This window comes from Lucilia cuprina, chromosome 6 (genome assembly GCF_022045245.1).
Source record: "Lucilia cuprina isolate Lc7/37 chromosome 6, ASM2204524v1, whole genome shotgun sequence".
NCBI classification, from domain to species: Eukaryota; Metazoa; Arthropoda; class Insecta; order Diptera; family Calliphoridae; genus Lucilia; species Lucilia cuprina.
Window position 1 is genome coordinate 60,481,311 of NC_060954.1, and position 17,070 is coordinate 60,498,380.

Consider the following 17,070-nt stretch of genomic DNA (forward strand, 5'->3'; position numbering starts at 1 on the left):
AAAGGAACCGGTAGGTGTTATGTAATCTAAGACATAAGACTATTACTATATTACTTCAATAATATTAATTTACTTAACTTACAAAAATTCCAGTAAATTTTCTTGTTCAAAAAAAAAAAAAAAAAAACTACAAAAATTTACTACGTAAAATAGTTAGTCAGTTAGTATTTTATATCAAGTTTAAAAATAAATAACAAGAAACATGTATTTGAAAATAAAAGGGCCGGCCGACAAAAAAGGCTACTAACTAAAATAAAGTCTAGCCAATTGAAAAGATTATACTATAAAAGGAATTTATTTATATTTGAACAACAAAATTAAAATTTTTCAATTTTATTCAGTTCAAATTACAAATGAATGGGAATTGCATTTAAACAATTAAAAAATCTCAAATACAATGAAACCACAAAACCGACATTTGTTGTTGTTGCTGGTTTTTTACAACACCCATTCGAAAACCACAAAAGGTAGAAGTTGAGAGAGAGATGATGTCTGCTAATATTTAAATAATTATATAGTAGAAACACCGGCGATTTTTGTTTCCTATTAGTGGCAGAATACAATTATTTAGATTTTTTAACTTATAGGTCCAAGTATTTTAGTGGTAGTGTCATTATTAAGCGGTCATTATGTGAAAAATTTGTGTTTAAAGTAAAAAAAGAAAAAAACTGAAAGTTTAGAGTTGTGTCTGAAAATTTTGAACAGGAAAACGAAACGGGAGAGAGGGAGTTAAGTATGTTACAAGTTTGGCTTAAAACGACGTCGAGATGAATGTTTTTGTTGTGTGTTTATGTGTTAGTGTAAATTTGTGCTACATGTCGCGTCAGATTGTTTCCTACGCAATGTTTGGTCTTACCTACACGCTTTTGACTTTTTTCGCCTTTTAAGTATGGACGTGTTTTGTTTTTTTTTTGTCTTTCTTAGTCTTCTTTACAAATATGCCAGTGAGCGTTAGAAATATTGAATTGAAAACTTACATTGCCCCACCGCATACGTTGGAGATGTGTTAGATACACTAGTGGATATTTACATATGGGTGTTAAATATTTAGGTCGCGATTTATTGATTTTATTTTAGAAATATTTTTATATGAAGTTCCACCAAAGGTCAATTTTAAAATGCTCTATATGGTATCTTTCTATGGAAAAACAGCTGTTTATATCATACTTTGTTATATGGAATTCTATATTATTGGACACCCGAAAGAAAAACTTTGTTCAACCGCTTCAGCCGGTCTTACACGATCACACAAGTAATATGATCTGACAAAATTTTGTGTAGAAGAAAAGAAGAAAGGGATCGTGTAAACGCATTATGTAATGAAACCATCATACATTGAGAGAGAATACGGATAGAAAATTTAACAGTCTTATGACTCTTTTCATTTTTCGCATTCACGCATTAGATCGGGAATATATTTCTATGTAAATATAAAGGAAAAAAAGGGATGTTTATGTCATATTTTGTTGGATGGAATTTCATTTTACTTTTACATTAGTCTTTACGTGTGCGTAAAGTGTGATCGTGTGAAGGCTCCTCTAACGATCGACAAAATCTGGACACCCGAAAGAAATGAAAAAACTGCTGTTTATATCATATATTGTTAGATGGAATATCATTTTACTCTTTCATTAGTCTTTACGTCATTTTACTTTTTCATTAGTCTTTACGTGCGCGTAAAGTGTGATTGTGTGAAGGCTCCTTTAACGATCAACAAAATCTGGTCACTCAAAAGAAATACTTTGTTCTAACGCTTAATGATCGGATAAATTTGTTATAATTTCAATATTTGTTTATTATTCTGTAAATGTCTTGTGCAAAGATTTCATTATATTTTTTATATATTTACAATATAAAACGTTTACAATATAGAACACGCGAAACTCTGCTTATCCTACCAAAGGGGTCAAACTTCATATTCTTTACTGCAGTCTAATGCACTTGAAAGATATTTTTAACTATTACCACAAAATAGGTATAACAGTTAAGAAAGTGTATTATCTTATCAAAAAAAAAGAACATTTTTGCAATAAAATTTTTTCTGCAAACAAATTACAATTTTTTTTTGAAATTTTCGATAAAATTTCAGTATTTTTTCTTTATCTATAAGTTTGAAAAGTTAATACAGATACAATAATTATTCATACAGAATAGAACCTTTTTGTGGCTAAAAGAAGAATGCAAAAAAAAATAATGGTCTGCCTTTATTTAAATAACAACAAATGTAGAAAGTATCAAAAAGAGTTTGTATGTTTGTAGGAGCACAGGCGAAACCCACTTGTGTTGTTTATTGTTAAAAAAAACACAAAAAATTAAGAGCAGTTGACGGCGCTGCCTTAAAAAACTATCGACAGCAGCCAGGTTGTTTTGAGCTCCAGTCACAGCAAATGATCAGTTCATATTTAGTGCTGGTACGCGACGGTCGACTTTTCCGAAAATAAAAAGTAAAGCATTTAAAAATTAAAATAATTTTCTAATAATTAAAAAAAAAAGAAAAAAAAGTTATAATAATAATAAAAAATTAATTAAAATACAACAAAAAGAAATTAAATAATTTAAAAAAATAATAAGAGAATAGAGAGCATAATTTAAACGAAACGAACGAGTAATAAGCAAAAAAAATTTAAGTTTAAATTTGTGTGTTAAAGCTTTTGAGGTTTGTTGTTGTTGTTGCTTTTGTTTTGTTGTTAGCTTTGTTAACTTTGAAACAGAAACAAAATAAATTCGAAAACACATTTAGTGTTGTCACTTGTATATACCTTGATTATTAGCTAAGAGTAAGTCGCTAGCGCTAGAGTGTTTTTTTCTATACTATTAGATATTTTTGCTAGCTAACAGAAAAAAAAAATTAGAAAAAAAAAACAAAAACAAATAAACGAAGAATAAAAAGTGTTTTGTGTATACGTCTATGAAAATCTACTCTCTCATACTTTTGTAGCTGCGACCAAAATTCATTAACGAAACTAAAGTGCCAGTGAATAATATTTTAAAAATAAAGCATTTCGTTATTTCACTGTTTTATTATTTTATGTGTTGTTTTTTTTTCTGTGTTTATTTTATTTTTCGTGACAACTAATCAATAAAAGAAATTATTGTATAAAACAAATTACAGTTGAAAAATCAAAGAAGAAACAACACGCATACGAATATTTCTAAAAAAAAAGTAAAAGAAAATACAACGAAAATCCCATAGAAAGAGAAAAAACAAATATATAAATAAATTATATTCGAAAGTTTGTAAAAAAATTGTTTAAATTTATACAAAAAAGAAAAAACATTTTAAAGTGTAACGGAAATTTAAAAACGAATTTAAAATTTTGACATTTATTTACACGTGGCAAAGTAACAACACAGTGTTTTTTTTTTTGTTTAAATCAAAATGGTCTCAAGAAATGCCAAAAAGAAACAACAAAATGTTGGCACAACATCTTCCACATCTAACAATGCCGCCTCATCATCATCAACAACAACAAATTCATCCTCCTCCAACAAGGCTGTGAAAAAGCTGGATGCTGATTTAGCACATGCCACGCAAGCGCAAGGCATTGCCAGCAGTACCTCTGGAGAATTTCATATGGCTAAACACTTTAAGGCCTCATCTTCGTCTTCAAAGTCGGCTATTAGCGAAACCAGTGTAACCGAGATACAATCGAATAACGAATCATTGTCATCATCATCAAAATTTAGCTCAAAATCTCAGCATCATCAAGAGATGTCGGATGAATTTTCCTCCATGGGAAAAATCATATCGTCTGTTGATTTAGTTAGTGAGTCTGCCATTAAGGAGCCGGTATTTTCGGTGCCCATAGATGTAGTGGAAATAACCACTAGTGGCAGTACCGGCAGCATGAAAAAAGTTTTCTCTTCCATCACCTCCTCATCGCAATCGACTTCACAGTCCATGTCCCAAAATATGGCCTCTGTATCATCCTCCTCTAAAGCCATAACTGATGGTTCAGCTGGTTATATAGTGGATGTTGAATTTAAGCCAGAAACTGTTATCATAAAAGATGAATCAATGGCTACTAAGCAAGCATTTCAAACGCTGGCTAAATCAACCAACGGTGCTACTGAAATGACATCATCCTCAACCATGTCAAGCCAGTTTATAGCTGCAGAATCAGTTAATGGCAAAACAACCAGAGCTGAGCAGCAGAGTAACACCAACACTGAAAAACAACATTATACCATACCAGCCACACAAGCAAATACTAATAATAAAACCATTACTAGTGGTTCAGACAATAATGTTCTTTTACCTGCCGATACGTATGAGGTATTCATGCCGCCAACACCAACACCTTCTACGTCATCCATGACGTCGAATGTGTACAACAACACAATCAACAAGTCTTCCAGGCCACATTTTGATGACTTCACTGCCATCGACAATAATACGTCACTGACCAGTATTGAGCAAAATAAAGCTTCCTCCACCAACATCAATACAAAAAATACTAGCAGCACCATTACCTCTTCGTCCTCGACCTCTCAAGCATTACGTGATACCAATATTTCCAGTACCAACAGCGTAAATAAAAAATCTTTAAGCACGAAACAAGTTTCCGAAAAAGAGAGCTTAACCCAAGAGCAATTGTCGAAGAAGAGTACTTCAAAGTCGAAGAAAGAGGTTTATGATGTCAAGACCAAGACTTGGAGTGAGTTTCATGAGGCCACCAACGATACTAAACAACCCACATATGAACGTTTCGTTAGCCAGGGTTCGGATGGTACTTGCAAAGTTACGTACAAAAAGAAAATCTATGATCGTCGTAACAACAAGTGGCGTATCGTTGAAGAGAAAACTGTGAATAATGCCAATGAAAAAGTATTCCCCGAAATAGTTGATGATGTCATTAATACTACGACCACTACATATACAACTAAAATCTATGATTCGAAGCTGGGAGAGTGGAAAGTTGTTGATGAGAAATCGTTTGTTGATTCTAAAGCGTATGTGCCGCAAGACATAGCTCGTGAGATTGAGAAAGATAATACGGATGTTGCCAACATTACAACAACAACTGAGATCACAAAGGTAAGAGAAAAAACGTTTGCTTAAAAGAGAAAACAAATTCAAGAGTATTGAAGTAATTCATTGTTATGCTCTGTCATTGGCAGAGAATCTTATTGGGTGAGAAAATATTGAGATATTGAATATTTAAGGTATTCACTTCAGATATTATCTAGATAGATAGATAGATAGATAGATAGATAGATAGATAGATAGATAGATAGATAGATAGATAGATAGATAGATCGATAGATAGATAGATAGATAGATAGATAGATAGATAGATAGATAGAGATAGATAGATAGATAGATAGATAGATAGATAGATAGATAGATAGATAGATAGATAGATAGATCGATAGATAGATAGATAGATAGATAGATAGATAGATAGATAGATAGATAGATAGATAGATAGATATATAGATAGATAGATAGATAGATAGATAGATAGATAGATAGATAGATAGATAGATAGATAGATAGATCGATAGATAGATAGATAGATAGATAGATAGATAGATAGATAGATAGATAGATAGATAGATAGATAGATAGATAGATAGATAGATAGATAGATAGATAGATAGATAGATAGATAGATAGATAGATAGATAGATAGATAGATAGATAGAAGATAGATAGATAGATAGATAGATAGATAGATAGATAGATAGATAGATAGATAGATAGATAGATAGATAGATAGATAGATAGATAGATAGATAGATAGATAGATAGATAGATAGATAGATAGATAGATAGATAGATAGATAGATAGAAGATAGATAGATAGATAGATAGATAGATAGATAGATAGATAGATAGATAGATAGATAGATAGATAATATAGATAGATAGATAGATAGATAGATAGATAGATAGATAGATAGATAGATAGATAGATAGATATATATAGATAGATAGATAGATAGATAGATAGATCGATAGATAGATAGATAGATAGATAGATAGATAGATAGATAGATAGATAGATAGATAGATAGATAGATAGATAGATAGATAGATAGATAGATAGATAGATAGATAGATAGATAGATAGATAGATAGATAGATAGATAGATAGATAGATAGATAGATAGATAGATAGATAGATAGATAGATAGATAGATAGATAGATAGATAGATAGATAGATAGATAGATAGATAGATAGATAGATCGATAGATAAATAGATAGATAGATAGATAGATAGATAGATAGATAGATAGATAGATAGATAGATAGATAGATAGATAGATAGATAGATAGATAGATAGATAGATAGATAGATAGATAGATAGATAAATATATAGATAGATAGATTGATAGATTGATAGATAGATAGATAGATAGATAGATAGATAGATAGATAGATAGATAGATAGATAGATAGATAGATAGATAGATAGATAGATAGATAGATAGATAGATAGATAGATAGATAGATAGATTGATATAATGATTAAGAAGTTCTTTACAGTGAATACCTTTACCAAAGTATTTGTTTCTTATGAACAGGAAGTTAAACGCAATAATTAATTTAATTAATTTCTACAGATCTACGATGCTAGTATTAATGACTGGCGTGTTCTAGATGAGAAAACGCGTACCGATGTCATTGAAAAGATTGTAGAGGCTCCCAAGAAAACCGTTTACATCGATGAGTACACTGAAATTGAGAAAAATTCAAAAATATTGGAAGATAATGAAAATATTGAATACAATTTAAACACGACTTCAAAACGTAAAGATGTAACCGAAAATATTTACGATGAAATAAATGAAACGCAAATAAATCGCAAGAAATTAACCGATTCACGAAAGGTAAGATTTGCAGTATTTGCTACATCATCGGGATATTAAAAATGAAAATTCTCTATTATTTAGGATGGAGTCGATAAAAGAACAACTCAAATAACTACTCACACTGAAATGTGCATATGTGAAATTTGTACTTGCGGGTAAGTTTTCAAAAGAATGTTTTTTTTTTTTTAATTTTATGAATTTAATAACAATCATTTTCAGACGCCATCATTGTACAACAAGTGATACAGCATCGACAATCTTAAAACAGGACACTCTTATAGAATCGACAGGTATTTAATATAAGCTTACTTACACTGATTTATATTATAATAATGTATTTAACTTCTCTTTTAGATATGGTTGACAATGTTGAAACAACAAGAGTGCGCACAAATACGTGGTCGAAATCAGATTTTGAAGACAATGAATCTCTAACCACAACTAGAAAAAGTGACAAATACATTCCCAAACCACTAACAGGTACCGAAAGACATTTAGATAGCACTAAGGAAGTAACAGAAAATGAAGAATACGAATATATTATACGAACTCAACCAGTGCGACCCCATGACAACTTGAAGCCGGAAGGTGAATTTTACAAACCCGAAAAGGAGCAGTATAGAACGACCGAAAGACCAACTCCCGTCAAACCGGAAGATAATTTAAGACCAGAGGGTGAGTTTTACACACCCGATAAACCAGGTTATAGACCCTCGGAACGTCCTCAACAAAAAAGACCTGAAGACAATCTTAAACCTGAAGGAGAATTCTATACTCCAGAAAAACCTGGATACAGACCTGCAGACAGAACTGAAGTCATAATAAGAAAAGATAATCTTAGAACTGAAGGTGAAATGACTTTTACAGAAAAAGAAGAATACAAATATGTGCAAAGACCACAACCAGTTCTAAGGGGTGACAATCTCAAACCTGAGGGAGACTTTTATTCTCCGGAAAAACCTCAATATAAACCAGGCGAACGACCCTCTCAAGTACGCCCTGAAGACAATTTGAAACCAGAAGGCGAATTTTATACCCCTGATAAACCTGGCTTCAGGCCAGCTGAGAGACCTCAACAGAAACGACCAGAGGATAACTTAAAACCAGAAGGTGATTTCTATGCTCCAGAAAAACCTTCGTACAAACCTGGTGAAAGGCCTTCGCAAATTCGTCAGGCTGATAACTTGAAACCAGAAGGTGATTTTTATACACCAGAAAAACCTGGATTTAAACCTGCAGAAAGACCTCAACAAAAACGTCCTGAGGATAATTTGAAGCCAGAAGGTGATTTTTACGCTCCCGATAAACCCTCCTACAAGCCAGGCGAAAGACCTACTCAGGTTCGTCATGAAGACAACTTAAAACCTGAAGGTGATTTTTATACTCCAGAAAAGCCAGGTTTTAAGCCAGCAGAAAGACCACAACAAAAACGCCCCGAGGATAATTTAAGACCGGAGGGAGAATTTTACACACCAGAAAAACCTGGATTTAAACCTGCAGAAAGACTTCAACAAAAACGCCCTGAGGATAATTTGAAGCCTGAAGGTGATTTTTACGCTCCGGATAAACCCTCCTACAAACCTGGTGAAAGACCTACTCAAGTTCGCCATGCAGATAACTTGAGACCAGAAGGCGATTTTTATACTCCAGAAAAGCCAGGTTTTAAGCCTGCAGAAAGACCACAACAAAAACGACCAGAGGATAATTTAAAACCAGAAGGTGACTTCTATGCGCCTGAAAAGCCTTCTTATAAGCCAGGTGAACGGCCCACTCAAGTTCGCCCAGAAGACAATTTAAGACCTGAAGGTGAATTTTATACTCCAGAAAAGACAGGTTTTAAACCAGCCGAAAGACCACAACAAAAACGTCCAGAAGATAACTTGAAACCAGAGGGAGATTTTTACACACCGGACAAACCTTCATACAAACCTGGCGAAAGGCCAACGCAAGTTCGCCATGAGGATAATTTAAGACCTGAGGGTGAGTTTTATACCCCTGAAAAACCTGGCTTCCGACCAGCAGAAAGACCTCAGCAAAAGCGCCCAGAAGACAATCTTAAACCAGAAGGTGATTTTTACGCTCCCGATAAACCGTCGTACAAACCAGGTGAAAGACCTACTCAAGTTCGACCTGAAGACAATTTAAGACCAGAAGGTGAATTTTACACTCCAGAAAAACCTGGCTTCCGACCAGCAGAAAGACCTCAGCAAAAACGTCCAGAAGACAATCTCAAACCAGAAGGTGATTTTTACACTCCGGATAAACCTTCGTACAAACCAGGCGAAAGACCCACACAAGTTCGGCCAGAAGACAATTTAAGACCAGAAGGTGAATTTTACGCTCCCGAAAAGCCTGGATTCAAACCAGCGGAAAGACCACAACAAAAACGACCGGAAGATAATCTAAAACCTGAAGGCGAGTTTTATGCACCAGATAAACCAACATATAAACCTGGTGAAAGACCATCTCAAGTTCGTCCCGAAGACAATCTTCGACCAGAAGGTGAATTCTACACCCCAGAAAAGCCAGGATTCAGACCAGCAGAAAAAACGGAAAGGGTTATTAGAAAGGACAATCTTCGCACAGAAGGAGAAATGTTTTTCACAGAAAAAGAAGAATATCATTATGTTAGCCGACCCGAACCTGTCAAAAGATTGGACAACTTAAAACCAGAAGGTGAATTTTATACTCCTGAAAAACCTAAATTTGTTCCAGGTGAAAGACCCACTCAGGTACGTCACGATGATAACTTAAAACCCGAAGGAGAATTCTATACACCAGAAAAACCTGGATTCAGACCAGCAGAACGTCCCACACAGAAGAAACCAGAGGATAATCTGAAACCTGAAGGTGAATTCTATACCCCAGATAAACCTGGATATAGACCAGCAGAACGACCTATTCAGAAAAAACCGCAAGATAATTTGAAGCCAGAGGGCGAATTCACTGTTCCGGATAAACCAACCTTCACCCCTGCTGAAAAAACCGAGCGTATTATTAGGAAGGATAATTTACGTACCGAGGGTGAAATGACATTTACCGAGAAAACCTGGTTTCCGTCCAGCTGAAAGACCAGTTCAAAAGAAACCAGAGGATAATTTAAAACCGGAAGGAGATTTCTACACCCCGGAGAAACCAGGTTTCCGTCCAGCTGAGAGACCGGTACAAAAGAAACCAGAGGACAATCTTAAGCCTGAAGGCGACTTCTACACCCCAGAAAAACCTGGTTTCCGCCCAGCAGAAAGACCTATTCAAAAGAAACCCGAAGACAATCTAAGACCTGAAGGTGAATTTACGGTTCCAGATAAGCCTGTTTTTAAACCAGCTGAACGAACTGAACGAATTATAAGAAAAGATAATCTACGTACTGAAGGTGAAATGACATTTGTTGAGAAGGAAGAATATCAGTATGTTATGCGACCAGAACCTGTAAGGAGATTAGATAATCTTAAGCCTGAAGGAGAATTTTATGCTCCAGAAAAACTGAAATACGTACCAGGCGAAAGGCCAACACAAGTAAGACCAGAAGATAATCTTAAACCAGAAGGAGATTTCTACACCCCAGAAAAACCAGGTTTCCGTCCAGCTGAACGGCCAGTTCAAAAGAAACCAGAGGATAATCTTAAGCCTGAAGGCGATTTCTACACCCCAGAAAAGCCAGGTTTCCGTCCGGCTGAACGTCCAGTTCAAAAGAAACCAGAAGATAATCTTAAGCCTGAAGGCGATTTCTACACCCCAGAAAAACCAGGTTTCCGTCCGGCTGAACGTCCAGTTCAAAAGAAACCAGAAGATAATCTTAAGCCAGAGGGAGATTTCTATACTCCAGAGAAACCTGGTTTCCGTCCAGCTGAAAGACCAGTGCAGAAAAAACCGGAGGACAATCTCAAACCTGAGGGTGATTTTTATGCACCAGAAAAACCGAAATACGTTTCCGGTGAAAGGCCTTCACAAGTTCGCCCAGAAGATAACTTAAGGCCAGAAGGAGACTTCTATACACCTGATAAAACAGATTTCCGACCAGCCGAAAGACCAGTGCAAAAGAAACCGGAGGACAATCTCAAACCAGAAGGTGACTTTTATACACCAGAGAAGCCTAAATACGTTTCAGGCGAAAGGCCATCACAGGTTCGTCCAGAAGATAATCTGAAACCTGAAGGAGATTTCTATACTCCGGAAAAGCCCGGTTTCCGCCCAGCTGAAAGACCCGTTCAAAAGAAACCAGAAGATAATCTCAAGCCTGAGGGTGATTTCTATACTCCAGAAAAACCTGGCTTCCGTCCAGCTGAAAGACCAGTGCAAAAGAAACCAGAAGATAATCTGAAGCCTGAAGGAGATTTCTACACTCCAGAAAAGCCTGGTTTTCGTCCAGCTGAAAGACCAGTGCAAAAAAAACCAGAAGACAATCTCAAACCAGAAGGAGAATTTTACACACCTGAGAAACCTGGTTTCCGACCTGCAGAAAGACCTCTTCAAAAGAAACCCGAAGATAATTTGAAGCCAGAGGGTGATTTCTATACACCAGAGAAGCCCGCCTACATTCCTGGCGAAAGACCATCTCAAGTTCGTCCAGAGGATAACTTAAGGCCAGAGGGAGATTTTTCAGTTCCCGATAAGCCATGTTATAGGCCAGCAGAAAAAACAGAACGCATTGTAAGGAAAGATAACTTGCGAACAGAGGGTGAAATGACATTTGTTGAAAAAGAAGAATACCAGTACGTTAAAAGGCCTGAGCCCGTTAAACGTTTGGATAATTTGAGACCAGAAGGAGAATTCTATGCCCCTGAAAAACCAAAGTTTGTTGCTGGAGAAAGACCTTCCCAGGTGCGTCCGGAGGATAATCTGAAACCAGAAGGTGATTTTACAATTCCAGAAAAGACTACTTACAAACCTGCTGAAAGGGTTGAGCGTATTGTAAGAAAAGATAATCTACGTACTGAAGGAGAAATGACATTTGTCGAGAAGGAAGATTATCAATTCGTCGTCAGGCCTGCCCAAGTACGTCCCGAAGATAACTTGAGACCTGAAGGTGATTTCTATACTCCCGAAAAGCCTGGTTTCCGTCCAGCCGAAAGACCAGTTCCTAAGAAGCCAGAGGATAACCTGAAGCCTGAGGGAGATTTTTACACCCCTGAAAAACCTGGCTTCCGCCCTGCTGAAAGACCTGTACAAAAGAAACCTGAAGACAATCTGAAACCCGAAGGAGATTTCTATACACCCGATAAACCTAAATACGTTTCCAGTGAGAGGCCTTCCCAAGTTCGTCCTGAAGATAATCTTAGACCCGAGGGAGACTTCTATACACCAGAGAAGCCTGGATTCCGTCCGGCCGAAAGACCAGTTCAAAAGAAACCAGAAGATAATCTTAAGCCTGAAGGAGATTTCTATACTCCAGAAAAACCAGGATTCCGTCCAGCTGAAAGGCCTGTGCAGAAGAAACCGGAAGATAATCTTAAGCCTGAGGGAGATTTCTACACGCCTGAAAAGCCTGGTTACCGTCCGGCTGAAAGACCCGTTCAAAAGAAACCAGAAGATAATCTCAAGCCAGAGGGTGATTTTTACACACCCGAGAAGCCTAAATTCGTTTCGGGTGAAAGACCTTCACAAGTTCGTCCTGAGGATAACCTTAAACCAGAAGGAGATTTCTACACTCCGGAAAAACCTGGTTTCCGTCCTGCTGAAAGACCTGTTCAAAAGAAACCAGAAGATAATCTCAAACCCGAGGGTGATTTCTATACACCCGATAAACCTAAATACGTTTCAGGTGAAAGACCTTCTCAAGTTCGTCCTGAAGATAATCTTAGACCCGAGGGAGACTTCTATACACCAGAGAAGCCTGGTTTCCGTCCGGCCGAAAGACCAGTTCAAAAGAAACCAGAAGATAATCTTAAGCCTGAAGGAGATTTCTATACTCCAGAAAAACCAGGATTTCGTCCGGCTGAAAGGCCGGTGCAGAAGAAACCAGAAGATAATCTTAAGCCTGAAGGAGATTTCTATACGCCTGAAAAGCCTGGTTACCGTCCGGCTGAAAGACCCGTTCAAAAGAAACCAGAAGATAATCTAAAGCCAGAGGGCGATTTTTACACGCCCGAGAAGCCTAAATTCGTTTCGGGTGAAAGACCTTCCCAAGTTCGTCCTGAGGATAACCTTAAACCAGAAGGAGACTTTTATACACCTGAGAAGACTGGTTTTCGACCGGCTGAAAGGCCTGTTCAAAAGAAACCTGAAGATAATCTTAAACCGGAAGGAGATTTCTACACGCCTGAAAAGCCTGGTTTCCGACCGGCCGAAAGGCCCGTTCAAAAGAAACCAGAAGATAATCTTAAGCCTGAAGGAGATTTCTATACTCCCGAAAAACCTGGTTTCCGTCCTGCTGAAAGACCTGTTCAAAAGAAACCAGAGGATAATCTGAAGCCTGAAGGAGATTTCTACACACCTGAAAAGCCTGGTTTCCGCCCTGCAGAAAGACCAGTACAAAAGAAACCCGAAGATAATCTTAAGCCTGAGGGTGAGTTTACTGTTCCAGAAAAGGCAGTTTTTAAACCGGCTGAGAAAACGCAAAGAATAATTCGTAAGGACAATCTACGTACTGAGGGTGAAATGACCTTTGTTGAAAAAGAAGAATATAAATATGTTAGAAGACCTGAACCTGTTAAGAAAGGAGACAATCTTAAACCAGAAGGCGAATTTTATGCCCCTGAAAAACCGAAATTCATTCCTGGTGAACGGCCATCCCAAGTTCGACATGAAGATAACCTTAAGCCTGAAGGCGACTTTTATTCTCCCGAAAAGACAGGTTATAAGCCTGCAGAAAAGGTGGTACAAAAGAAACCCAAGGACAACCTTAAGCCTGAAGGTGAATTTACAGTTCCTGATAAGCCAACATTCAAACCAGCTGAAAAAACTGAACGGATTATAAGAAAAGACAATTTACGCACTGAAGGCGAAATGACATTTATTGAAAAAGAGGAGTATCAATATGTGAAGAGGCCTGAACCCGTAAAAATGAAAGATAACCTTAAACCAGAGGGTGACTTCTATACCCCAGAGAAAGAAGGTTTTAAACCAGCAGAAAGACCTGTACAAAAGAAACCACAAGATAATCTTAAACCAGAGGGTGATTTCTATACCCCAGAGAAGCAAGGCTTTAAACCGGCAGAGAGACCAGTTCAAAAGAAACCACAAGATAATTTGAAACCAGAGGGTGACTTTACCGTTCCGGATAAACCTACCTATAAGCCAGGAGAAAAAACAACACGTATTATTAGAAAAGATAATTTGCGTACAGAAGGTGAGATGACATTTGTTGAAAAAGAGGAATACAAATATGTTAAGAGGCCAGAGCCGATCAAACAGTCCGATAATCTTAAGCCTGAAGGTGAATTTTACTCACCAGAAAAAAGTGGATTTAAACCAGCTGAACGACCATCACAAAAGAAGCCTGTTGATAATCTAAAACCAGAAGGTGATTTCTATGCTCCCAGCAAACCTGGTTTTAAACCTGCCGAACGTCCTGTTGCAAAGAAACCGGTTGATAATTTAAAACCTGAGGGAGATTTTACAACTCCTGAAAAACCTTCTTATAAGCCAGCTGATAAAGTTCAGCGAGTCATACACAAAGACAATTTGCGAACGGAGGGTGAAATGACATTTGAGCAAAAAGAAATATACCAACATGTGAAGAGGCCAACTCCTATTAAACCCACTGACAATCTGAAGCCCGAGGGAGAGTTTATTACACCAGAAAAGCCTTTATATAAACCGGGTGAAAGAGTAGAGCGCGTTATACACAAGGATAACCTGCGTACAGAGGGTGAAATGACATTCGATAGAAAGACTACTTACCAACATGTAAAGAGACCAACACCAATCAAACCTAACGATAATTTGAAACCAGAAGGCGAATTCGTTAAACCAGAAAAATCTCCATATAAACCGGGAGAGAGATTAGAGCGTGTGGTGCGCAAAGACAATCTTCGAACTGAAGGTGAAATGACATTCGAACAAAAGGATACGTATCAGTACGTTAAGAGACCGACACCAATTAAACCGTCTGATAACCTAAAACCAGAAGGAGATTTTTACAAAAAGGAGAAACCCACGGGCCCCAAAGATGTTGTCGATAGAGCTACTCCTAAACGTCCAGTTGACAATTTGAAACTCGAAGGCAAAATGGAAATTGTTAAAAAGAATGAAACTAAAACTACTCAACAAACCACTGTGCGTCAAACTAAGAGCAAATACGCACATAATAGTTCTTCCATTAGTTTGGGATCAGACAGTTCCATTCTAAAGACAACAAGTCAGATGAGTTTTGCATCTGGTAAGACTGCTGTTCCTGTTACTGATTTAACAACTGAAAAACCAGCCGATGGTATGGTCATTGTCTCTACAAAAAAGGTCATCACTGTTGTTGGCGGTAAATCCAGAAAGGAACCCGAAACACAGTACATCAGAAGACAGGGCAAGGTAAATGTCATTGAAAATGTGGAAAAATCATCAACTACGAAGAATATAAAGAATGTGGAAAACATTCACCACGAAGACGTTTCCCTTACCCAAAACCGTGTAACGGCAAGAAACAAAACTATAGTCGATTCAACACAACATGATAGCAAGCATATAACAAATGGCAGCACTTCTGTGACGAACAGTATTCAAAATAACTCAACAGTACATGGTACACATAGAATAACATCCGACAATCAACACCAGCACACATGCCTGGCTGATAAACTCACGTCTTCGAACCAACACATACATACCGATGGCACAACTATAATTAGAAGAGCTACCTGTGTTAACCAGAGACATGGAACTTCTTCTGATATGAAGAGCTTAATTAGTGGTGGAGGAAGCAGTGGTCATGTAACGCACACCCACGATACTGCATCAAAGGTTGCAAAAACCATGAATGGTAGTACCAACAATGTGGCCCGCACTAGCTCAACAAACATCAGCTCAAATAGTTTAGAAAGCTCTAGTGCCACCTCAACTTCGACAATGTCGAGCAGCAAGCAGTTCCATCATCGTAAAACAGAATTTTCATCCGAATCCAATGTGGCCAATACAATATTGCAACGTAAAAATGCACCAGCCGAAACCAATCAGTTTGGTAGTCTTACATCAAATGCTAAGATACAACGCAAGAGTATATTGAATCTTAACGAACAACCCTCGAGCAATTGGTTACCCAGTGAAAGACAAAGTTACACCAGTATCCATCGTCAGAAAGAAGCAGAGTCCTCAGTTGCAAACAATCTAAGTGAACGACGCAGCATAACAACAAAACACCGTGAAATGAAAGATCAACAGACTAACAACCGGGGATCGACGTCGCACCATACTATGTCTATGCATACATCCGCTCTCGATTTCCCATCATACAACCGGGCCAGCTCAGAACGTATTGTCACACGTCAACGTGCCAATCAATCATCGATTTCTTTCGGAAATGAAACTTCCTCTTCGTCAAGCCTTTATAAAATGGAATATAAGACACTTCCGGTCACAACATGTGCTGTGCATAAAGTAAAACAAGGTGCATTCCAACACACTAGGGATACTCATGATCATAAATTTTTCAAAAGCAACTAATTAAGGAATTTTAAATTTCTTTTTTCTTTTTGTAAACATGCAGAATTAATTGTTAATGCATATTATTAATATTCCCCCTTATTTTCTTATTATTATTTTTTGTTAACACATTAGTTACTAACATTTACACATATAATACGTAATAATATTTTTTATACATATCACAATAAACAATACAATTGTCATTTATTATTAATAAAAAGTCTCGAAATTTAAAAAAAAAAAAGATAAAAATTATTAAAACAATTGTGTTTTGAAATTGTTTGAAAACTTTAAGTTGACACCTTAAGGTATGCTTTACTTTATAAGAAAATGTTGAATATTCTTAAGAATATTGTTTTTGGTATATTTTAAGGGATGAGTGTTATTGGTTTCCAAATGTTCAATGTCACACAGTGGGGCGAAATAATTTTGTTTTAAAATAAATCGTTTCTGGTATGATTGGTATACAATTTTACATGCGCTTAACAAAGGAGAATTCGAGTAGGCTTTTCCATTCCGTATCCAAACAATATTTACCATGTAATGCTGTATTTTTTTTATACTCTACACTACTATACTGGGGAGGATATTATGCGTTTGTGCTGATTTTTGTAACACCCCCAAAATATTGATCCTACACCCACCTTAAAGTATACTAATCGACCCAGAATT

At 36.7% G+C, this 17,070-nt stretch overlaps 1 protein-coding gene across 1 annotated transcript; it reads left to right on the top strand.

The window, feature by feature from the left end:
- The first annotated feature begins 2,385 nt into the window (after window positions 1-2,385).
- On the top strand, window positions 2,386-16,667 carry LOC111689652. Its single transcript, XM_046954868.1, is given in 7 exon segments — window positions 2,386-2,656; window positions 3,087-5,038; window positions 6,574-6,840; window positions 6,904-6,977; window positions 7,042-7,112; window positions 7,177-9,854; window positions 9,856-16,667. Coding segments are annotated over 6 exon segments (11,310 nt in total). The 5' UTR covers window positions 2,386-2,656; window positions 3,087-3,379; the 3' UTR covers window positions 16,417-16,667.
- The last annotated feature ends 403 nt before the right edge of the window (window positions 16,668-17,070 follow it).